Below are 23,125 nucleotides of genomic sequence, written 5' to 3'. Positions count from 1 at the left end.
CAATGGGGTGCATAGCTACACATACCTCACATGCCGAGTGCAGACAAAGCTTCAGGAAGACGTTACGTAAGTCAGACTTTCTTGGTGTGCCATTTCTAGTTTTCCCCAAACCAGAAACAGCATAAGCGTAGCCTCACAATCCTGCAGTATTTCAGGGGAGGGCGGGGGGTGTTTCATAGGCCTGGAAATAGGGAGTTTTCGCTGTAAAACTGACCAGTTGTGAAGCCTCTGACAAGTATCATACAACATAAGAATGGTCATACTGGGTGAGACAAATGCTCCAACTAGCCCATTATCCTGTCTTCCAACAGTGGCCAGTACCAGATGCTTCAGAGGCAATGAACAGAACAGGACGATTATTGACTGATCCATCCTCTGTCATCCAGTCCCAGGTTCTGGCAATTAGAGGCTTAGGACACCCAGATCATCAAGTTGCATCCCTGACCATCTGGACTGATAGCCATTGATAGACCAATCCTCAGGAACTGATCTAATTCTTTTTTGAACCCAATTAGACATTTGGCCTTCGCCGCATCCCCTGGCAATAAGTTCCCCAGGCTGACTGTGTGTTGTGTGAAGAAATTCTTCCTCCTGTTTGTTTTAAACCTGCTGCCTATTAATTTAATTGGGTGACCCCTGCTTCTTTTATTATGGGAAGGAGTAAATAACACTTCCCTGCTCACTTTCTCCACACCAGTCATTATTTTATAGATCTCTATCATATCCCCCTTAGTCATCTTTTCCCTTCTCTTTGTCTTTTCCAATTCTAAGATATCTTTTTTGAGATGTGGTGACCTAACCTGCACGTAGTATTCAAGATGTGGCATACCATGGATTTATACAGTGGCATTAGGATATTTTCTGTTTTATTATCTATCACTTTCCTAATGATTCCCTGGTTTCAGTGTAGCAGCCATGTTAGTCTGTATTCGCAAAAAGAAAAGGAGGACTTGTGGCACCTTAGAGACTAGCAAATTTATTTGAGCATAAGCTTTTGTGAGCTAAAGCTTCCGATGAAGTGAGCTGTAGCTCACGAAAGCTTATGCTCAAATAAATTTGTTTGTTTTTAAGGTGCCACAAGTCCTCCTTTTCTTTCTAATGATTCCCAACATTCTGTTTGCTTTTTTGACTGCCGCTGCACATGGAGTGGATGTTTTCAGAGAACTATCCACAATGACGCCAAGATCTCTTTCTTGAGTGGTAACAGCTAATTTAGACCCCATCATTTTATATGTATAGTTGGGATGACGTTTTCCAATGTGTGTTACTTTCCATTTATCAACACTGAATTTCATCTGCTGTTTTGTTGCCCAGTCACCCAGTTTTGTGAGCTCCCTTTGTAACTCTTCACAGTCTTCTTTGGATTTACCTGTCTTGAGTAATTTTGTATAAAATCTGCAAATGTCACTACCTCACTGTTTACCCCTTTTTCGAGATCATTTATGGCTATGTTGAACAGCACTGGTCCCAGTACAGACCCCTGGGGGACTTTGCTATTTACCTCTCTTCAGTCTGAAAACTGACCATTTATTCCTACCTTTTGTTTCCTGTCTTTTAACCAGTTACTGACCCATGAGAGAACCTTCCCTCTTATGCCTTGACAACTCACTTTGCTTAAGAGCCTTTAGGGAGGAAACTTGTCAAAAGCTTTATGAAAGTCCAAGTACCCTATAGCCACTGGATCACCCTTGTCCACACGTTGGTTGACCTCCTCAAAGAATTCTACTAGATTGGTGAGGGATGATTTCCCTTTACAAAAGTCAGGATGGCTCTTCCCCAACAAATCTTGTTCATCTATGTGTCCGGTAATTCTGTTCTTTACTATCATTTTAACCAATTCGCCTGGTTCTGAAGTTAGGCTCACTGGGCTGTAATTACAAGGATTGCCTCTGGAATCTTCTTTAAAAATTGGCATCACATTAGCTATCCTCTAGTCATCTGGTACAGAGGCTGATTTAAGTGATAGGTCACTTACCACAGTTAGTAGTTCTGCAATTTGATATTTGAGTTCCTTCAGAACTCTTCGGTGAATCCCATCTGGTCCTGGTGACTTATTACTGTTTAATTTATCAGTTTGTTCCAAAACCATCTCTACTGACACCTGGGACAGTTTCTCAGATTTGTCACCTAAGAAGAACGGCTCAGTTATTGCAGAAGTTGGTGGGGAGTTCTTCCCCTGATTTCAATGGGAGTGGGATCAGACTCATAGGCTCTTTGGGTTTGTCTACGCAGCGAGCGGCAGTTAGCCTCACAGCTGGTGTGGACAGATGTAGGCTCGTGCTTCTTGGGGCACCGCGCTAAGAAAAGCTGTGTAGATGTTGAGACTCGGGCTCTGAAGCTGGTGGGCCGGAGCCCGAACTCAAGCTACAGTATCTACACAGATTGTTTTAGCGAGGTACCCCGAGCCTGTCGATCTGAGCTCTGAGACTTGCTGTGTAGATGTACCCTTGGTCATCGCTGAGATCAAAATAGCACTGCTCATGCGTGTTCCTCAATGAACCACATACATCCAGGCTGAATACCCAGAGTGTGCTGCTGAAGGTACCAGGTTCATCTTGTTACATGAAGCTTAACATGCCAGGTATTTCTGAGAGCGTGTGCCGTGCGGCCAGATATACGAGGTACTTCACGGCAGAATGCACACTAAACAATGCGCATCTCCTAGCAGCAAGGTACACCAGGTAGGATACTTGTAATCAAGTGGGGTTCATTAGTCGTCACTTGTAATGACATTCTAAAAACTCTAAATGATTTTGCACAGAAAAATATCAGGGTTTGTATGATTAGTGTTGTTGCAACATGACTGATGAACTCAACAAAAGGTCAGTCCACTTCCTCCAGAACTGAGACTGACCCCTAGTATGTATTTAATTTACAGGGTCTGTTCATTCCATGTGTTATGTTTTATTGAAAGGAAAGACATGTGAGACTTGCAAATGATGCCACAACAAGATAACCTGTCAGGTTTCAACGGCACAGGCTCTGATCCATCAGTGTTCTTCCTGACGGGCATCCCGGGGCTGGAAGCTCTGCACCTCTGGATCTCCATCCCCTTCTCCTCAGTGTTCACCATGATCCTTCTAGGAAACTGCACCCTCTTGTATGTTATCAAGACAGAGCCCTCCTTACACAAGCCCATGTTCTATTTCCTCGCCATGCTGACAGTCATCAACCTGGTTTTATCTACAACCACCGTGCCGAAAATACTGAGCATCTTCTGGTTTAATTCCAGGGAGATCAGCTTTAATGCCTGCCTGGTGCAGATGTTTTTCATTCACTCAATGTCCATGATGGAGTCTGCTCTGCTACTGGCCATGGCCTTCGACAGGTACGTGGCCATCTGCAACCCCCTGAGATATGCCACCATCCTGACCAATTCAATGATAGCGAAGATCGGGTTGGCGGCTTTGGCCCGGGCTGTTCTGTTCATGGTCCCTCTGCCCTTCCTCGTCAGGAGGCTGCCATTCTGCCAGTCCCATGTCATCTCCCATTGCTGCTGCGATCACATGGCTGTGGCGAAGCTGGCTTGTGCCAGCACTATGATCAATAACATCTATGGGATCATCGTAGCTCTCTTCATTGTGGGGCTGGATCTGCTGTTCATCGTCCTGTCATACATCAAGATCCTAAGGACTGTCTTAAGCCTGGCATCCAAGGAAGAGCAGCTCAAGGCTTTCGGCACCTGTGTTTCCCACCTTTGCGCCATCTTAGTGGTCTATGTACCAGGGGTTCTCTCTTCAGTAACTCACAGGTTCAGCCACCAAATCGCCCCGTACGTACATGTCCTGATGGGCACTTTCTACCTCCTCTTTCCTCCCATGATGAACCCCATCGTGTACGGTGTGAAAACCAAACAGATTCGTGACCGGGTGCTTCTCCTGTTCCGAAGGAAAAACTTCTAGCCTGCACCTTGTGTGGAGTCTAGTGCTGGGAAACGCATCAGCAAGTGCCCCACCCCCCTAATGCACAGGGATCATTAGTGCTGATGTATCTTTCTGCAGCATCTTGCATCTTGAACAATTTTAAAGCTCTTCAGAAACCATGGCGTGAAAGGTCTGTACATGCTGGTGTGGGAACGATGTCACCTTTGCACGGGGTGCAGCGTATAGTCCCCGTGCTCTGCCTGAGGTGTGGTGGTCACCATAGAAGTTACACTTGGCTGTGCTCCTGCCTCATTTGTCCATCACTAGCAAGAGGGCCAGGCCTGCTCACTCCTTGCCTGTAGGGAGGTTAAGTGTCTTACCTAACCTCACCCAGCAGCCCAATGACCGAACTAGGAAATGATCCTAGGTTTCTGGTATCCCAGTGCAGTGCTCTGTCCACTAGGCCCTGCTGCCTCCATGACAATGAGATTTTTTCAATTTTAATAAGCTGATTTCCTGGCTTGTAATGCGTGTGACATGGGGTTTCTCTCATAGCCAGTTCCCTACCCTATTATCTTTCAATCTAACTGAGAGGTCTTGAACTTCAATACAGTTCAGCACCTAAGTTTTGGCTGAAATAAGGCCCAGCCCAATTCTTATGAAATCAGTGACCTGAAGAAGAACTCTTCAAACACAGCTCAGATCTCATATTACTTTGGCCCTGTACACCCAGCTTTCTCACCCAGGGGTGGCCAACCTGCACCTGAGAAGGAGCCAGAATTGACCAGTGCCCATTGCCAAAGAGCCACAGTAACACGTCAGCAGCCCCCCGTCAGCTCCCCCACCTGCCTGCCAGCAGCCCTGCTGATCAGCACCGCCCCCTCCTTCCCCATGCCTCCTGGGGGGTGCAGGAGACTCTAGGGGGGAGGGGGAGGAGCGAGGGCACGGCAGGCTCAGGGGAGGGGGCAGGGCCTGTGGCAGAGCCAGGGGGTGAGCAGTGAGCGCCCCCCAGCACACTGGAAAGTTGGCGCCTGTAGCTCCAGCCCCAGAGTCTGTGCCTAGACAAGGAGCCGCATATTAACTTCTGAAGAGCCGCATGGGGCTCCAGAGCCACAGGTTGGCCACCCCGCTCTAACCTCTGAGAACCGAACGTCTCTGCCCTTCCCCTTCCCCCCAGACCCCACCCTCTCCCACCTGTGTCTTCCCCACTCCCGTCGCTCGCTCCCCATCCCCCATGACTCACCTGCCACCTGCAGAGCCGGGCTGGGAGGGTCTGACGCGGAGTCTACCTGCCTGTCCAATCAGAGTGCTGGGGTGGGAAATCGGGGCACAGCAGGGGGGGCCAGACAGGTTCAAGCCCCAGCCCCGGCCCGCGCCAGTACCTACTTGGGTCCGGGAGCAGCCTGGTCGCTCCCGGCTCCAGCCGCGGCTGCTGCTCTTCCCGCCCACTGACGGCGGAGGGGGGTCACTGCAGCGGTGTGGTCCGGACGCTGACAGTTTCCCTTTCCGACCGGATATTCTGGTCAAAAACCGGAAACCTGGCAACAGCCCTGTCACCACCTGGCAGCCCTGCCGCAGACACCCCCCAGTAACCGGGTGCACCCCACAGTCACCCCCTGCCCGAGAATGAAGGAAAGGACACAGGGGCCACCAGTGCTGGGCAGAGGGACTGGGCCCAGCTGTTACCTGTGTTGGTCCAGATCATGGCATTGTCCAGGTGGAAGCAGAGTGACACAGTCCAGCCCCGGTCCCGGGGGGCAGCAGGGCTGTTACTCCAGGGGGCCCAACAGCCATGGGCCATGGGGTGTGGCTCGCAGCAGAAACAGCCATGAACCCTCCACTCACCTGGGAACCACCTCCTCTTGGGTCCGGCCCCTTCTCCTCACCCACCCCCGGCAGCTCCGCTTTGCCCTCTGCCACCCACCAGAGACGCTGGGCTCCTCCGGACCTGGGTGGGGGCCATAGCCAGACACCACCCCAGCAGCATGGGGGCTGGGGCCAGCACCTGGCACAGGACTCCTCATCGCTGTCCACTTCCCAGTTGTACATGGGGGTGCTGGGTGCCTTGCAACTGGGAGGGGGCCTGCCCAGCTTGCGGGCTGTGACTCGAGCTGTTTGAGGGGGGCGGCTAAACCTTTAAATTGTTCCCCCCATTAGTAACCTATGCAGTTTGGGCGCCAGCGCCCCCCATAGTCCTTGAAACTTGACCCATGCCCCCCTGGCGCTGTGGGGAAAGGGCCTCAGGCAGGGGTGAGGAGCCACAGCGGAGCTATGTCATGGAGGCTGAGGGACCATTTCTCTTTATGCTACCCCAGAGGCTGCCATTTTCCAGGGAAAATGGGCCACAGGATCTCTGCAGTGATGTCTATGGGAGGTTATTCAAACTATCTGGAATTGTTGATAAATTGTATTGTTTGACCACACTTTGATTCATTATTTTCTTATGAAATATACTCAAGATCCCAAATAACCAGTGTCAGTCAGGTTTATTAATATGGAGCAGGAAAAAGGTTTGATACGATACCAGTCTCTAAAGAGCCGTCCAGTATGCTCCCCCCAGGTACAAATTTCAGCTGCTATTATTTATATCATTTTACAAGTTACACATGTTGAGAAGTTTCCTATCTGCTTGTGCCAATGCTTAGTTAAGTAAATGCAAGGTATTTGGGGATACTAAGGATAAGTGAATGAACAGGATCATGGTACAGGCCGTATCAGCAATATCACTGTTAAGACCATAAGAACGGCCATAGTGGGTCAGACCAAAGGTCCATCTAGCCCAGTATCCTGTCTGCCGACAGTGGCCAAAGCCAGGTGCCTCAGAGGGAATGAACAGAACAGGGAATCATCAAGTGATTGTCGCCCATTCCCAGCTTCTGGCAAACAGAGGCTAGGGACACCATCCCTGCCCATCATGGCTAATAGCCACTGATGGACCTGTCCTCTATGAACTTATCTAGTTCTTTTTTGAACTTATCTAGTTCTTTTGTTACAATATTTGTGGTTAATGTTACTGGTAGTTAATGCATGCTACTCGTATATACATGGTGCAGATAATACATATTATGAATGTGATGTATATCTATATGCTATCCAGCATATATTAGTCAACAGGAACAAGGGTGATAACAAAGTAGAGCAAGATTTTTTCACGAGTATTTTATACACACACATCCACACACACACACACACACACAGGGAGACAATACTCTGTTTCATTGATTTATTGTCAGGATCAGAAAGTGAACTTTAAATACTTTGTGCCTGAGATCGCTCGGGTAAGGATTTGGGGAGGTTCGAAGTGCACTTTGAGGCAGATCCACCCTTCCTCGTCCCCCCTCTCTCGACCTGGTGCATTGTGCTGCTGTGCGGTCGGGTTAAACCACTGGGGACAGACTCTCAAATGTTCAGACACCACAACTAAGGCTAGATTTCCAAAAAAAAAAAAAAAAATGGCCCCGGGTGTGTTGCTCCATCTCAGGGCTGACTGAACTTCAGTGGCAGATACAGCATTTCTTCCTGCAGCATGGGTGTCCTTGGCTGTGGCTGGGTGTGTCAGTAATAAAGGCCATATTCCAGCAAAGCAAGAGAAGGTGCAAGGAGCCCTCACACTCCTCTTCACACTCCACAAATGGGGCCGAGTGAGGACAAGGTCAAGGCCAAGATCACCTTCCGGCCAGCAGCGCTAAGCTCGTGTAGGGGACAGTGTATGGCTCCCTAGGAGTCGGAGGTGGAGTTCCCATCCCAGCGTACACAAAGCCCCCACAACCATGCTGTCTAAGTTACTCAGAAAACCTCTCCTGCATCCTCTGCTTCCTGATTGCTCAGCAGCCCCCTCCTGCTCAGCCTAGAAGCTTTTCCCTCGGAACAGGAGAAGCACCCGGTCACGAATCTGTTTGGTTTTCACACCATACACGATGGGGTTCATCATGGGAGGAAAGAGGAGGTAGAAATTAGCCAGCAGGATGTGTACGTGCGGGGCGACATAGCGCCCAAACCTGTGTATTGTTGAGGAGAGGACCACAGGGATGTAGAATACTAAGATGGCGCAAAGGTGGGAGCCACAGGTGCCGAAAGCTTTGAGCTGCTCTTCCTTGGATGCCAGGCTTAAGACAGCCCTTAGGATGTTGACATATGATAGGGAGATGAACATCAGATCCAGCCCCGCAATGAAGAGAACTACCATGATCCCATAGACATTATTGACCCTGGTGTCGGCACAGGCCAGCTTCACCACGGCCATGTGCTCGCAGTAGCAATGGGAGATGACGTGGGACCCGCAGTAGGGCAGCCTCCTGACGAGGAAGGGGAGGGGGACCACTAGCAGAACAGCCCGGGCCAAAGCTGCCAGCCCGATCTTTGCTATCACTGAATTGGTCAGGATGGTGGCATATCTCAGGGGGTTGCAGATGGCCACGTACCTGTCGAAGGCCATGGCCAGCAGTAGAGTAGACTCCAGGGTGGAGAATGAGTGAAGGAAAAACATCTGCACCAGGCAGGCGTTAAAGCTGATCTCCCTGGAATTAAACCAGAAGATGCTCAGTATTTTCGGCATGGTGGTTGTGGATAAAACCAGGTCAATGACGGCCAGCATGGCGAGGAAATAGAACATGGGCTGATGGAGGGAGGGCTCTGTCTTGATAACATACAAGAGGGTGAAGTTTCCTAGAAGGGCCACGGTGAATGTTGAGCAGAAGGGGATGGAGATCCAGGGGTGCAGAGCTTCCAGCCCTGGGATGCCTGTCAGGAAGAACACTGATGGATCAGAGCCTGTGCCGTTGGAACCTGACAGGTTGCCCTGCAGGAGCATCCTCTGCAAGTTTCACAACAACGTCTGTCCTGTCAATAAAACATAAGAGATGGGATGAACAGACAGATGCCACACTCCACTCTGGCTCATGGGGTGCAACTCCTTTGGGAATGGATGACAAGGTCTGGAGCTGATAGAAACATTGCTTGGGTGGTAAATATCGAGGAGCTCAAATTAATGAAAGCCTGGATCCAGGGGTGTAAGGACAAAGTGATAAGATATCAGCTACTGTAGGGGTCTTGAATCTGGCAGGCAAAGGCATAACAAGTTCTAGAGGCTCGAGTTGAAGCCTTCAGAGTGCAAACTGTGAATAAGATGCAACTGTGCTACTGGAACTAAGATGGAATTAACCAGTTCAAGAGAACCGTCAGAGGCTTAGTAAGTTCTCCGGGGCTCAGGGTCTTTCAATAGATATTGGATGTTCTCAGAGAGATGTTCCAGCTCAACCACAAGTTACTGGGCTGCATGCAGGAATCATTGGGTGGATTCTTTGGCCTGTGATATGCAGGAGGTCAGGCTTGATGGCCATAATGGACCCTTCTTGCCTTAGAAATCTGCCACTCTATTATGTCAGCATCCACTTCTGTCACATCTGGAGTTGGCTCTACACATCAGATCTGTGACACCAACCCTTTTCTTCAGAAGACTTTCCAATTTTCCCTGCATGCCTTTGGATTACCTTTTCTTTATCATGAGCGTTTCTTTCAGTGCCATAACCATGGTACTTGAGCACCTGGGGGAGACACAATGAACTTCGTACTCCATTTACATCTGCAGCTTTCAGATTTCAAATTATTTATTTTGCTATTTTGGAGCATTAGGCACTTGTGCAAGATCAACCCAGATTAGCCCCAACCCACAAAACGTATCAAGCAAATCAGCTGAAACCAGATAGTCTAGAACTTAGCAAAACCCTTCGCTCCCTCAGACAGCAACCCACCCCATGACTCCTACACTTGCCAGGTGAGAAGTTGGGATAGTAGATATGGGCTTTGCAGCATGGTTAGGGTATCTCTGACCAAGGTTGAGTAGGGACTGACTTCCAGGGGAAGCACCCTGACCCCAGCCTCCTGTCTCTTATGCTGGGGAGTAGGCAGGGAAGGGGGAAAACTCATTGCCTTCATTGCCAAGCCCTCTCCTCTCCCCCAGCTCTATCAGCTGACAACACCTCCAGCCTCGCACTCACTCAGGGCTACAAGCTGGCAAACGTCTTTGACCCTCCGACCTGCGTGTGCAGGGCCTATCCAAGTCCTGTCACCTCACGCTCCATCATGTTCCTAAGATCCAACCCTTCTATCTATACAACAAAAAGACTCCTCCATCTCCAAACCCCGGGTCATCTCCAGCCTTGGTTCTGGCAACTTCCTCCACTCTGGTCCACATGCCCCTTCTCACACACCGAGAGTACGAAATCCCTCCACAGGCTCCTTGTCCTCATCCTCGGGGCCCTTCACAGCTCCGTCTCCTTACTAATTCACTCAGTTCCCTTCTTGTATTGTTCCCTCTCCCCTCCACTCTTTCCAGGGACAGACCGCACACCTGTCTGCTTCTCCCACGCTGCCTCCAGGTATAGAACAGCCTCCCTGAACTGGACTGGTCTGCATTCCTGCTTCACTCCCATCCTCAGGACCAATCGGCCAAGGAACAAGGGATCATCGACTAGAGCTGATGTGCATGTATTTAACATCACAGAGGCATATAATGGTAGGAAAAAATGGTCTGTATTTTGGTTTGTATTCCTTTGTCTCCCCCTCAGTATGTTACAGAGGGCTTAATGTTGATGAAGAAAAGTCTCTGTGTGCACGCATGCATGTGTGAGTGTGTGTGTGTGTGTGTGTACAGCGCCTTGCACATTCTGAGTGATATCGGAAGGTCAATAATTCTCAATATTTAGAGAATGTACAAAATCACCCCAAACTTCCCAATCATTTGGTGGAGGAATTTTAACACATGGCTCCTGGCTCCATCCCGTCATTAGCTTGTAGGGCTTTCCACCTTTGTTTGCACCCACAATGATCTGCCAGCAGGAATGTGGGCATGGAGGCCTTTACACACCTGATTTGTGGGGGCAGTTATTTCCAGGTGCAAATTGTGCCTTGAGAAAGGAAGGCCAGGTTTTTTCAAAAAAGCAAACCTGAAATGTAATCCGCATAGTCTCTTGCACATAAACTGCACTCCATAACCCCTTTCAGAATCCAGGCACCTTAACAGAAAGGAAGTAAGACCAACGCTGAAGTCAAGAGAGGTAATCTGCCTGTGAAATGTCTAAAGAGCCACTCGGCACCACATTCTCAATCTTGGGTGTTGAAAGTATTTGCCTTCATCCACGCTTGGGCACCTAGCTTGATTTTTAGGAGGTGCTGACCATCCATCAGCTCCCATTGAAAACCAGATCACTCATTGAGGGGAAAACCAGGTAAGTCATTAAGGTGAAAACCCAGATCATTCATTCTAAATATAGATTATAGATGCCTAGCAATAGGCACCCAAGCTGGATCAGGTGGGGCACAATACGAATGGGCAGATGAAATAGGAAATTAAAATATACAGCAGCAGAATTTGGATCAGGTTTTGAACTTGCCCGGAATGTGGGTGTGTTTGGATCTGAGGTTCTGCTTCAGACCAGTCTATGGCTACAGAACAGTCAAATTCCTTTGCGCTCACAAATTGGATTCTGTGGGCAAACTCACCAGAATCCTGCAGCGCTCCCCTCCTTTCCCAGGGCGTCAGTCTCCCTCACGGGCTGTGTGAGGTCCACATGCTCACCCGCAGCTGCCTGCCTCTGGTGGATTTATAGCCAGGGTGAGAGAACTCGCCTCCTCCCCGCGGGGGGGGCTCGCAGTTCAGCTGGGAATCTCTGCTTCCACTTTGTCCTCCCCACCCATCTCTGGCAGGCAGAGTTCACTCTTTCTTTTCAGACTTGGGAGAATAGAAACTGTTCCTGCGTCTTGGGAATGAGAGAGAGAAAAGCCATTTTCGGTCCTCCTAGACCAGAATCCCTCAGCCATTGCAGATTCCTGATCACTACAGCAGATCCCCCAGTGCTCTGCCCAGTCTCGTTTTAAATAACCCAAGCAATGAACCCTCCACTACTTCCCTTAGGAGGCTTTATCCACCCTGGGAAGACCATTAGTGCCCGGAGTAGCTCCTCTGGCTACACAAGAGGGTCACCCTGGCCAGACAAGTCAACTTCCGCTCCTTTCTGGCTGAATATTTCACAGCCCCCGGTCACTACGAATACAAGCTAGCTATTGAACTCCACTCACAGGGAGAGGCCTCAGGAGTTTGAAAAGGCAATACAGCCTCATACATATTTACTCCACAGCCGGCCTCCTTATGTTTTTATTTTTAGTTTGCGTTGGGATAGTGCTCAGAGGCCTCAGCCTGGAAACCGAGTCCCATCGTGCCAGGTGCTGTACACGTGTAAGGAAAAGGTGCCCGACAGAGTTTCCAATCTGTGTCGGTGTTTCAGTTCCCAGGAGCGCTGAACTTCCTGAGGAGAAGAAATCTCACCTCATTTCAGTCCCACACGCCCCTGAGGCATTCAGTGACCCTGTGAACAATGCAGACCAATGGGGAGACATTCGGTGCAATGAGTGGATCCTCTTGACTATAAATAAGTCTACACTGAAAACAAACCAAAACATGGCAGCGTCTCAGAACCCAGGTCAATTGAGTCCGGCTCGCGGGCTTCAGGCCGCAGCACTCAAAAGAGCAGTGAAGATGTTCCCGCTCAGACTGAAGTCCAGGCTCTGGGCCTTCCCCCTTCACCAGCTGTTAGAGCCCCGGTTCCAGCCTGAGCAGAAATGTCTACACTGCTATCTTTAGCCCTGTACCGTGAGCCCAGGTATGTTCACCCAGACTCTAAGACTTGCTCCCCGGGGGTGGGGGGTTTACGGTGTAGACGTACCCTAAGAAGAGGCACTTTCATGGCAGTGCTGGCACTTCCTGACTGCATCCACCTGCCAATATGGCAGGGCAGCCATTCTTCTGAGATTTTAGCTCTTCCATTTCTAGCTGGACCCCAGAAGGGATGAGGTGCAGTGAAAAGAAAACGTAATTCAGTGGAGTGGAGTTCCCTCGGCTTTTCAAAACCTTCCAAAAGACTTGGTTGGTTTTAAACTTGGGACCAAGATTTGGGGGATTTCTTATCCCTAGTGGAAATTCCAGTCGACTCCATGGGAATCCTTGAACTGGTCTTTCCCTCCTCTCTGTGGATGTCTTCTGATCTGTGTCCATTTTTACTGGTCTCTCTTGGTTTCCACTGGAGGATCTATAGCTGAAGGATCCAGTAGATCTGTTACAAATCTTAGTCTGCCACTTGCGACCAGGTGAAAATTTGCAACAGGAATTTCCACTAGAGATTCCGGCACTCCTGGACTGCGCATATGTCACCAGCACTGAAATGCAGCCACATATCGGTTTGACTGTGACAGTCATTGGGCACCAGCTACTCATCACACCTGGTTAGCACAGAAAGTGTAGGAGATTGTCACCTCCACTACCACATCCCCTACCAGGGGAAATTGAGGCTGCTGGAATGCAACGATTCAAGCTGGAATTCACTGAAGGTACCAGGCTTCTCCCAGCCCCGGTCTTGCCAAACGTGAGTTGTTCTAGATACCGCACAGCTGATGCTCCCAAAACTCGCTGGGTATGATAACAGAGTAGGGCAGGGCTATTCTTCTCATTTTACAGCTTGGGAACGGAAAGACCGAGAGACTTGCCCAAGGTTACCCGTGTCCTAGTCAAGAATAGAGTGCAGGCCTCCGAAATTACTGCCCTAACCACTGGGTCATTCTCTCTCTTCTGCTACTGTGCTTCTCCTCATCTGGGAATGTCACCAAGGTGCTAGCCAAGATAGTGGGGTCTGTGTTCCAGGGGGTAGAGTAAAAGGCGGATAATTCAACCCTAGAACTCTACCTTGCATCCTCCATCCACAATTCCACAGAGGGGACAGCAATGGAGTTGCAGAATTGTCTGCTTTTCCGTGATCTAGAGGTGGGCCCGACTAGAAATGCCCTTTTCCTGCTGCTAGAACATAGCGGTTTACATGTCTTGCCAGGCAGGAACCTAGAAATCCCCAGACCAGATCCATCTAGTCCAGTATGTTGCCCTCATCACTGGCCAGTACCCGATGCCGTAGAGGAAGGTTCATGATACTTTGCAGAGGACAGTTTTGGAATGACTTGCCCACAGGTCTTTCCTTCTCCCCTGCAGTTAGTGGCAGACATGCAAGAACCCAACAGAAGTTCCCATGGCTCTTTGTTTTTCTGTAGGACCTGTGAGGCCTTTGTGTCCTGCTTGCTGGGGCAGCCTCACAGCCAGACAGAAAGGGCAGTGCTTCACAGCACACAGGTCCCTTCCCCGTTCCTGCATGACACTTCATCTGAATATCTGACCCACGTTTGATTCCTAATACGGAAAGGACCCAACAGCTGCAGCCAAACCACCTCTGTCCAGGATCTCCTCATATCGCACAGAACAAGCTATTCTGAGCTTTTGGGAACCTGTCTCTGAATGGATCTCCTGATCTTGGGCACGGGGGGGTTCATCAATTTGTGGGATCTTTTTGGACTGAGTGTGGGACAGTGTTCTTTGCGGATGTGTATATGCATTTATAAGTGTCCTGCCTTCCGTGCCGACTTGTAAGCAATTTGGGCAGGGGAAAATCAGTGCACTCTTCTTTGGCCCATGTTCCCAGAATAAAAGCAACCTCTCACTCCATTCCTGTATGCCTTTTGGGGAACTGGGAAGGACGTTCTTGTCGCTAAGGCTGACCAAGGGGAGTTAGGAGCTGTAGACTCCATTTCCAGCAATCCCAAAGACTTTCTGGGCCAGATTCTAATCCCAGCTATTGAGACCAGACTATAGCTCCACACAGGGAATTCACTGACCCTTTCTGTTTCTCCGTTTCCCCGCCTGTAAAATGGTGATAATACTGACTTACATTACACAGGTGTTCTCACTGAACTTTATAAAGTGCTTTGAGATCCTTAGAGGAAAGGTGCTATTTAAAGTGCTATTTATCCATCCACCCGAACTCTGCACCCTTGTTGCCCTGGATTGGATGGATGTACTAGCTCCAGATGTTGATCAAGCTAATTGCAAGCATATTGTGTGCATTCAGCCGCCATGAATTAATGAAATAGAACACCACATCGCTAAGGGTTAATTTGAACAATCAGGGCTTTTGGAGGCAAGGTCAAAACTAGCTGCAGACTTGCAGTTTCTGCTAATGAGAATGGGAGGAGGGGCGAAAAGCATCAACAAATTGAGACGGAAAGAAAATAAGTGGATAGAGACCATGAGTTTGCACACCTTTGATACAGAAGCTTATTCCGACTAAGATTGTTAGGAATGTTTGTTGATAAGCAGTTGATTGAAGTTAGGAGAGGTGATGACCCACCCCCTATGAGTTGTGTGTTTTGTAAAAGTTAGTTAAAAAAGACTAGATAATAGCGTGTACTTTGGAGCAGTTCTCGGAAGCTATCCTGAGAGATTTTTTCTTGACACTACCATGCTCCCTGGTGGGGAAGCAACCGGCCATCGCTGATCTACTGTCAACTACTCGATGCCATCTCGAATTCTAGGTAATGATATGGGGTGTTCTAACCCTATTGCTAGTGTCTGTGTGAGCGTTAATAAATTGTAGTTTTAAATAAAAGCACGCTGACTTGTATCAATCTTTCATCAGCCAGAAGCGCTGTGTTCCCACTGATTTATTATGACACTGCCTGGAGTGAAGCAGTGAAGTTACCACTGTTTTGGGTTCTGAAAACCCTGGGTAACACCCTCTTAACCAAAAAGGGTACTGATTACATCATATTCATTGTTCGAGGGCTTATTCCTTCACCCTCTCACTTCCCTGGTCCTTCTTGCATGAACAGAGAGCAACAATACCCGAAGTCCAAAGGTGCAAACAATTCAAAGTTTTTTGGGGTGAACTTCCAGCAAGCTTAAATCCAAGTTCCTTTTTCCTTATTTTTGAATCCCAACTTACTTCCTGTTTGTCCCTAATTTATATAGTAATATTCTCAGCTACACCTTAACCAATCATTTTACTGAAATTTATCTAACCAATCCAAACATATTGTAACATAATTCTCTAACCAAGTATATCCCACCACCTTAATTAGTTTACATCCAGCAAAATTAATTATACAGCAGACAGAAACAGCCACAGAACCAGACAGAGACCATGCAAATAAGAGCAAAGTGGGAACTCTAATGACAAAACAATACAGAAGTGAGGATTTCACAACGACATCTATAAAGACATAAGGGTTTCCCAGCTGTGTCTATTGATAAGTGAGTTCTTACCAAACAGAAAACTATCAAACTAAATTTCCTTTTACATCTTCTAGGCTCTTCCCTTTCTGGAGGCGATAGATTGGATCACCTTTCCAACAGCCCCAGATTGCCTTATTTCAATGTGACTGGTTTGGAATGTGAGGACGTGACCTTTCGCTTCCCAGCTCATGGCTGCTCCCTCTGCTTAGCCAAAGGCTTTAGCTAAGGAACGGGGCCTCAGACTGTCACAGTGAGAGAAGCCCCTTACACAAGCAGACAGTGATTTTGATTCTTTCTTTTATACCTCTATAACTAGCTAAATGATAAACATATACCCACATTCTTAAAGTATAGGCCTTTACAGACAGGCCTGAATATCTATGTCCTAACGCTCATACCTAAAGAGAGCCCTGAACATGCAGGGACAAGTCTTCAAACGTCATAGACACTTTTGCACATGCACCCCTTAGTTGTGCAGATCCCCTCACCAGACAGGCCTTTTGGGGTATTTGCACACTTAAACTAGGCACTCACGCACACGCACACACACACACAAAGACATACACACACACACACTTGCACTTCCCCTCTTGAAGATCAATCCCATACTACTGAATGGAGATGTAGCTATTAAGCCAAGGGCCTTTAAAATAGGAATGGGTTAATTTACTGCTACTATTTGTGGCTATTCCCTGTGCCTGATCGCAGATTTTCCTCTGTAATGAAGAAAGGCTCTGAATTCCCAGCTGGGGGAGGAAAGAGGATTTCTTTAACAGGTATAAATACCCCCATGTGGGTTGTCCCAGCAGGCTGGAGAATCACACAGAATGTGTGTGACTGTAGCATTCACTGTAGGTGAAGAAGATACAGATGGATCCAGGTGAGTTGGGGTAGTATGGATTTAATCAGGGGCCCTGTTAATGCATAACTTTTAAATGGACTGGAAAACTTTGGGCCAAATCCTTTTGTCAGTCACGGTGGTGTAAATGTAAAATAATCCCACTGATTAAAGCAGAGCTAATCTGGATTTACAGCAGTGTAACTGAGCAGAATTTGGTTCTTTATGAATGAACTCTTTAATAACATGGAAAAAAGGCCTTGTGAGAAGGGGAAGTCCTCAGAATTCAAGAAACGCCAATGATAACGCAAGCTGAATTCTGCCCCCTTTGTATGAATTTCTTAGTCTTTCATGATTTGATTGCAAATCATTCCTCAATTAACACAACATCAAACACTCTTTTCTACAGCCTTAGACACACACACCGGTGGCAACACCTTGTCGTCCCCTTTTCGCCCCTGTGTACTTGCACTACTTTTGTCATCACAACAGTCCAGCCTGCGTCTCTTTGGTGACTTCGACTTTTTTCTCTAAATTCACTTCTCTGCAAGGTCTGTTTTTAAATACATTTCAGCAGAGCAGCCATGGTCTCCCTGATTTCTTTCCAACCAGCAGCACAGCCTTCCTGCTGTAATATTGAGCGGCATTAAGGTAATTATCGGCCTCTCACTGGTGTGAAACGTAGGAAGATCCCCACAAGGGACCTGGGGGCTGTTGTGTGACAATTCTGGCATTTTCCAAACCAGAAATACCATCAATCAGCCCAGCTTTTCTCATCGCCCTGCTGGATTCCAGGGCAGTGCATGGAGCATAGCATCGGGAGGTAGGAATTTTAACCGGGATTCTCGCAAGCTTTGAGGTTTCTTGCTCATAAGTAACAGCCCGATACTGCATCTTGGAAGCCAGTGGGAGTTTTTCCACTGCCTTCAGTGGAAGCAGGATCAGAGCCACGGCCTCTTTGTCTCACTTTCCCCATCTCTGCAAGCCTCACGCCTGTCGCCAGAGGGACTATGTCCATCCAGGCAGAATGCCCAAGCTGTGCGGCTCAATGGGCCAGGTACGTGCTGCTTCACATGCCGGGGGCTTCGTGGGAAACGCAGGCTACTCGTGGGCGCAGAGCCCTGACAAAGTGGGGCCAAGCTCCCTTCAAACTCCGGCTCTCGGGCGCAGTACTGCTGACAGCAGCAGGGACAGGCAGCCAGAACGCTGCTGCTAAAGGGGCCAGAGACCTCCCGAGAGAACACACTTGCTGGGCTGGGGCATGTATCTGCCGTGGCTAAGACCATGCGTCTGCCTGCACTGAGCACATCCAGGGAGGAGACACGTTCCAGCCCATCACTAAGGGACCACATCGGCTGCACAGAGGGGGCAGACAAGAACTAGAGAGGGAAGGGTTAAAAATTCAAAGTTAACGCCCCTCAGCTCCTGTTCTGGTTTTCACCAACACAGGGAAGCTTTCCTCAGGCAAATGACTGGTAATCAAATGCTGCAGCCCCATCTGCACAGGGCTTTACTGCAATTCATTCATTACCACATGGGCTCCCATTTCTGGGGACTTTTTAAAATCTCCAACCTGTTTTGCATTTAAAAAAAAATTGCAATGATTTTGCACAAAAAGTTAATGAGAGGAAGTTAGCTACAAAAGGGTCCAAAGAGTTGGCTGTGGGGGGCTATTGGAACCCACAATCAAACCTGTCTAAAGTGTGTGCAGAGGGACAAGGTCGGGGAGGGAATATCTTTTATTGGACCAACTTCTGTCGGTGAGAGAGAGACCAGGTTCTGGGCCACACAGAGCTCTGTGTCTCTCTCTCACTGACAGAAGTTGGTCCAGTGAAGATATTCCCGCACTCACCTGGCCTCTCTAATAGCCTGGGACCAACACAGCTATGACAAGGCTGCATAAACTGCCTACGTTTATCAACAGGCCTCGTTCCTAAGCTGTGTCCATGCGGCACTGACTGGTCACACGCTGCTACGGGCTCTTCTCTTTGTTCCGGCGATCAGCAGCCAATAATATATAAATATTTTCTTATTACAGTTCCATGTAAGCAACGGCTGGCAACTAGACACAGGGCTATTATGTGCTTGCCAGGGACAGGGGAAGTGGTCCCTGCAATCCTGGATGGGAGTGGAGGAGCGCACCCAACAACGGCTCTGTCTCAGACTCCGTGTAAATGTTTGGGAACCTAGAGCAAAGCGTTGGCCTTGGGCAGACGTGCGTTCATGCCCCCAGGGCAGGCCAGAAAGGCCCTGGCCCTTTCCAGCTGGGAGCCATAGTTGCAGGGCATATGACAAGGGCAAACATGTGACCAACAGGACAGCAGAGATAAGACTCCCTGCAGAGGTTGGGAAGGAATTTTCTGCACAGGCCAAGGGGACAGTCTGCGTGGGGAGTGAACCCAAACAGGCCAAAGGGACGGGCTATTTCTGAACTGGTGAAATGCTCCAGGAGAATAGAGAGGCTACACATACAGAAAACTCAATAATAACAGGGGATTTCTACACCTCCCCCATTGACTGGGTACATGTCGCTTCAGGATGGGATGTAGAGATAAAATTTCTAGGCTCCATTAATGACTGCTCCTTGGAGCAGCTAGTCCTGGAACCCACAAGGAGAGAGGCAATTCTTGATTTAATCCTAAGAGGTGCATAGGATCAGGTCCAAGACGTGAATACAGCTGAACGGCTCAGTAATAGCGACCATAATGTTACATATTACATCCTTGTGGGAGGAAATACCAAAGGAGCCCACCACAGCAGCATTTAACGTCAAAAAAGGGAACTTCATAAAAAAGAGGAAGCTCGTTAAACTTCAATTAAAAGGAACGGTCACAAAGATGAAATGTCTGCAAGCTCCATGGAAGTTATTTAAAAACACCATAACAGAGGCTCAAACTAAAAATACTAATAAATTCTAAAAACTAATAAAAACAGTAAGATGACCAAAAAATGCCACCATGGCTAAACAGCCGAGTAGAGGATGCAGTTGGAGGCAAAAAGGGATTCTTTAAAATTTGGAAGGCAAATCCTACTGAGGAAAATAGAAAGGAGCATAAACTCTGGCAAGTCAAGTGTGAAAGTATAATTAGGCAGGTCAACACACAATCTAAAGAGCAACTAGCCAAAGACTCCAAACTAACAGCAAAAAAAGTTTTAAGTACAGCAGAGCAGGAAACCTGGCAAACAATCAATGAGGCCACTGGATGACTGAGGTGCTAAAGGAGCACTCAAGGAAGACAAGGCCACTGCGGAGAAGCTGGAATGTTAGGAACCATTAGGAAAGGGATAGATAATAAGACAGAAAATATCATCTTGCCTCTATATAAATCCATGGTACTCCTACACCTTGAATACTGCATGCAGTTCTGGTCTCTCCATCCCAAAAAAGATATATTAGAAATGGAAAAAGTGTATTGAAGGGCAACAAAAATGATGAGGGGGTTGGAACGGCTTCCATATGAGGAGAGATTAAAAAGACCGGGACTGTTCAGCTCAGAAAAGAGATGACTCGGGGGGATATGGTAGAGGTCTATAAAACCAGGACTGGTGTGGAGACAGTGAATCAGGAAGTGTTATTTACCCCGTCCCATAACATAAGAACCAGGGGTCACCCAATGAAATTAATCGGCAGCAGGTTTAAAACAAACAAAGGGAAGTATTTCTTCACCCAACGGATACTCAACATGTGGAACATGTTGGCAAGGGATGTTGTGAGGCCAAAAGTCTAACTGGGTTCAAAAGAAGAAGTAGATAAGTCCATGGAGGATTGGTCCATCAGTGGCTATTAGCTAAGATTCTCAGGGATGCAACCCCATGCTCTGGGTGTCCCTGTAGCTCTGACTAGACAGAAGCTGGGACTGGACAACACTCAAGGCGTGGATCACTCAAAATTGTCCTTTTTGTTCATTCTCTCTACAGCACCTGGCACTGGCCGCTGTTGGATGACAGGATACTGGGCTAGATGGTCTGACCCAGTAAGGCCGTTCTTATGTTCTTATTAGAGTTGTCATCTACACACACTGACCACAGTTAACTCCCAGATGACTCAGGTTTTCATGGCATAATGCAGGACCAAAGGCCCCTACAAGTAGGAAGTCCATCCAGGCTGCTACAGCCCAGGGTGTGTGCAATCCTACCTCCTCCATGGGGCAGCCCCACAACTGACTAACGCTGTCCTGAAAGTGAGGGATGAGGCCTGGGGAGCATGCTGATTCAGTGCCCCCACAAGGCTCAGCCATCACCTGCCCCTCCCCAGAAGGAGATGCTCTTTACCCCCTTCTGAGGCATAGGGGTGAATCAAGACCTTTGTGACCCCATCTCAGGATTCTACTGAACCTTCCATTTCTCTGGCGTTTAAACCCTTCTGGGCTGTTGACTAAAGTCATTCAGACTTTGAGCTAGTTGTCCTTTCAGGTCCCCCAAACTGGAATTGGGGTACAGCTGTGGTCCAGCTCTGAGGGGAAACCGCCGTGAGAAGAGCACAGAGAAAAGCTCCATGTGCACAGCTTGAGCAAATCCCAGGAAAGCTGTAGAAAAGATGGCCATTTTGAACTGGATCCTGCGGTGAATGAAGCTGGGGAGGCCCAGGAGCTGGTGGAGGGGGGGTGATGGGACTGCAATTCTCCATATGGGAGAAGGCAGAGAGGGGCTTTCTGCATGAGCTGGGGTCCAGAGAGGACAAAGCGTTTTCATTGCTGACACTAACCCGCTGTGTGGTTTCAATTCCAGCCTCCAAAATAGTCCTGGAAACTGGCCGTGCGCCATGTCACGCTACAATCACTCCAACCCCTTCACCTTCCTCCTAATGGGCATTCCGGGGCTGGAGGCCACCCACTTCTGGATCGCCTTTCCGTTCTGTGCCATCTACGTTGTGGCCCTGCTGGGGAACTTCATCCTCCTCTTTGTGATCAAGACGGAGCCGAGCCTGCACCTGCCCATGTACCACTTCCTCTGCATGCTGGCAGGCATCGACCTGGTGCTCACCACCTCCACCGTGCCCAAGATCCTGAGCATCTTCTGGTTCCACTCCCATGAAATCGGCTTCGAGTGCTGCGTGGTCCAGATGTTCTTCATCCACAGTTTCTCTGCCATGGAGTCGGGGGTGCTGCTGGCTATGGCCTTTGACCGCTACGTTGCCATCTGCAAGCCATTGCGTTACACCGCCATCCTAACCAACCCCATCATTGCCAAGATCGGGTTGGCCATCTTTGTGCGGGGCATCGGCCTGATGACCCCCTTGACGTGCATGGTCAGCCGCCTGCCCTACTGTGGGCCCAGGGTCATCTCCCACTCCTACTGCGAGCACATGGCCGTGGTGAAGCTGGCCTGTGGGGACACCATGCTCAACTATGTCTACGGGATAACGACCGCGACCTTTGTGGTGGCCTCAGACTCCATCTTCATCACCATCTCCTACATCCTGATCCTCCGGGCCGTCCTGAGCCTCTCCTCCAGGGACGCGCGCCTGAAGTCCTTCAGCACCTGCGGCTCCCACGTGTGCGTCATCCTGCTCTTCTACACCCCGGGGCTGTTCTCCTTCTACACACAGCGCTGGGGCCAGAACATCCCCACGCACATCCACATCCTGCTGGCACACCTCTACATTTTGGTGCCGCCCATGCTGAACCCCATCATATACGGCATGAAGACCAAGCAGATCAGGGGCCGGCTGCTGAGCCATTCTATCCAAAGAGACTCCAGGCTTGGCTTTGAGGATGCTAAACAGCAATGAGCGAGATGCAGAAGGTTCAGACAGGCACCCAGAGCTTCGGATTCTGATCTAACAAGAACCCTGGAGACTCTTGGGCTGCAAATCCCACAAGAAGATGTTCTCTTGAAAGTTCTGGTGCTTCCTTCCTTCCAACTACGTTGACACTCCTGCCCAAGACCCAGAAGAACAGAATCGCCATGAACACAAGTAATTATTTTTAGCAGAAGTTAATTATTAGCAGAAGTTAATTATTTAGTGGAAGTTAATTATTTTTAGCAGCTGGGGGATGAAAGTTTAGATGATTGCTTATTCTACCCATACCACTGGCTCACCTTTAACACTGAATATCACCAATGCTCCTTTTCCCAACAGCACCTGGTAAAAGCCTTGAACAGCTGCCCAAGTGTGGCTTCTGCTGACTCCAACTAGAACCTCTGTGTGTGTTCTAGGGCAGAATTTTCCCTTGAATGTACATTGTATCTTTCCACCATATCTTGCTGTCATAAATATAAAGGGAAGGGTAAACCCCTTTAAAATCCCTCCTGGCCAGAGGAAAAATCCTCTCACCTGTAAAGGCTTAAGAAGCGAGGATAACCTCACTGGCACCTGAC

The 23,125-nt window shown here is 48.7% G+C and overlaps 3 protein-coding genes across 4 annotated transcripts; 2 read left to right on the top strand and 1 right to left on the bottom strand.

The window, feature by feature from the left end:
• The first annotated feature begins 2,939 nt into the window (after positions 1-2,939).
• LOC102946737 (olfactory receptor 52K1) lies at positions 2,940-3,902 on the top strand. Its single transcript, XM_007071377.1, has one exon. It carries the CDS (start codon positions 2,940-2,942, stop codon positions 3,900-3,902), a length of 963 nt encoding a protein of 320 aa, XP_007071439.1.
• Positions 3,903-7,710: 3,808 nt separating this feature from the next.
• Positions 7,711-18,067, bottom strand: LOC102946964 (olfactory receptor 52K1). 2 transcript variants are annotated; one of them, XM_043526786.1, is made up of 2 exons: positions 18,055-18,067; positions 7,711-8,648 (listed from the first exon to the last, which is right to left on the bottom strand). In XM_043526786.1, exons 1-2 carry the CDS (start codon positions 18,065-18,067, stop codon positions 7,711-7,713), a joined length of 951 nt encoding a protein of 316 aa, XP_043382721.1. The 2 variants fall into 2 exon arrangements, with proteins under 2 accessions (XP_043382721.1, XP_007071440.2); XM_007071378.2 differs by lacking the exon at positions 18,055-18,067 and having other exon boundaries at positions 7,711-8,673.
• A 3,499-nt stretch (positions 18,068-21,566) lies between these two features.
• Positions 21,567-22,535, top strand: LOC102947191 (olfactory receptor 52E4). Its single transcript, XM_007071379.4, has one exon. It carries the CDS (start codon positions 21,567-21,569, stop codon positions 22,533-22,535), a length of 969 nt encoding a protein of 322 aa, XP_007071441.4.
• The last annotated feature ends 590 nt before the right edge of the window (positions 22,536-23,125 follow it).

The sequence above is a fragment of the Chelonia mydas genome, chromosome 1, assembly GCF_015237465.2.
Source record: "Chelonia mydas isolate rCheMyd1 chromosome 1, rCheMyd1.pri.v2, whole genome shotgun sequence".
Taxonomy (NCBI): domain Eukaryota; kingdom Metazoa; phylum Chordata; order Testudines; family Cheloniidae; genus Chelonia; species Chelonia mydas.
The sequence above is the reverse complement of the archived record's forward strand: the minus strand, read 5'-3'. Positions and strand labels throughout refer to the sequence as shown.

Bases quoted from the DNA above. Each gene is read 5' to 3' on its own strand.
- LOC102946737 (XM_007071377.1), top strand. From the start codon at position 2,940: ATGCCACAACAAGATAACCTGTCAGGTTTCAACGGCACAGGCTCTGAT.
- LOC102946964 (XM_007071378.2), bottom strand. From the start codon at position 8,673: ATGCTCCTGCAGGGCAACCTGTCAGGTTCCAACGGCACAGGCTCTGAT.
- LOC102947191 (XM_007071379.4), top strand. From the start codon at position 21,567: ATGTCACGCTACAATCACTCCAACCCCTTCACCTTCCTCCTAATGGGC.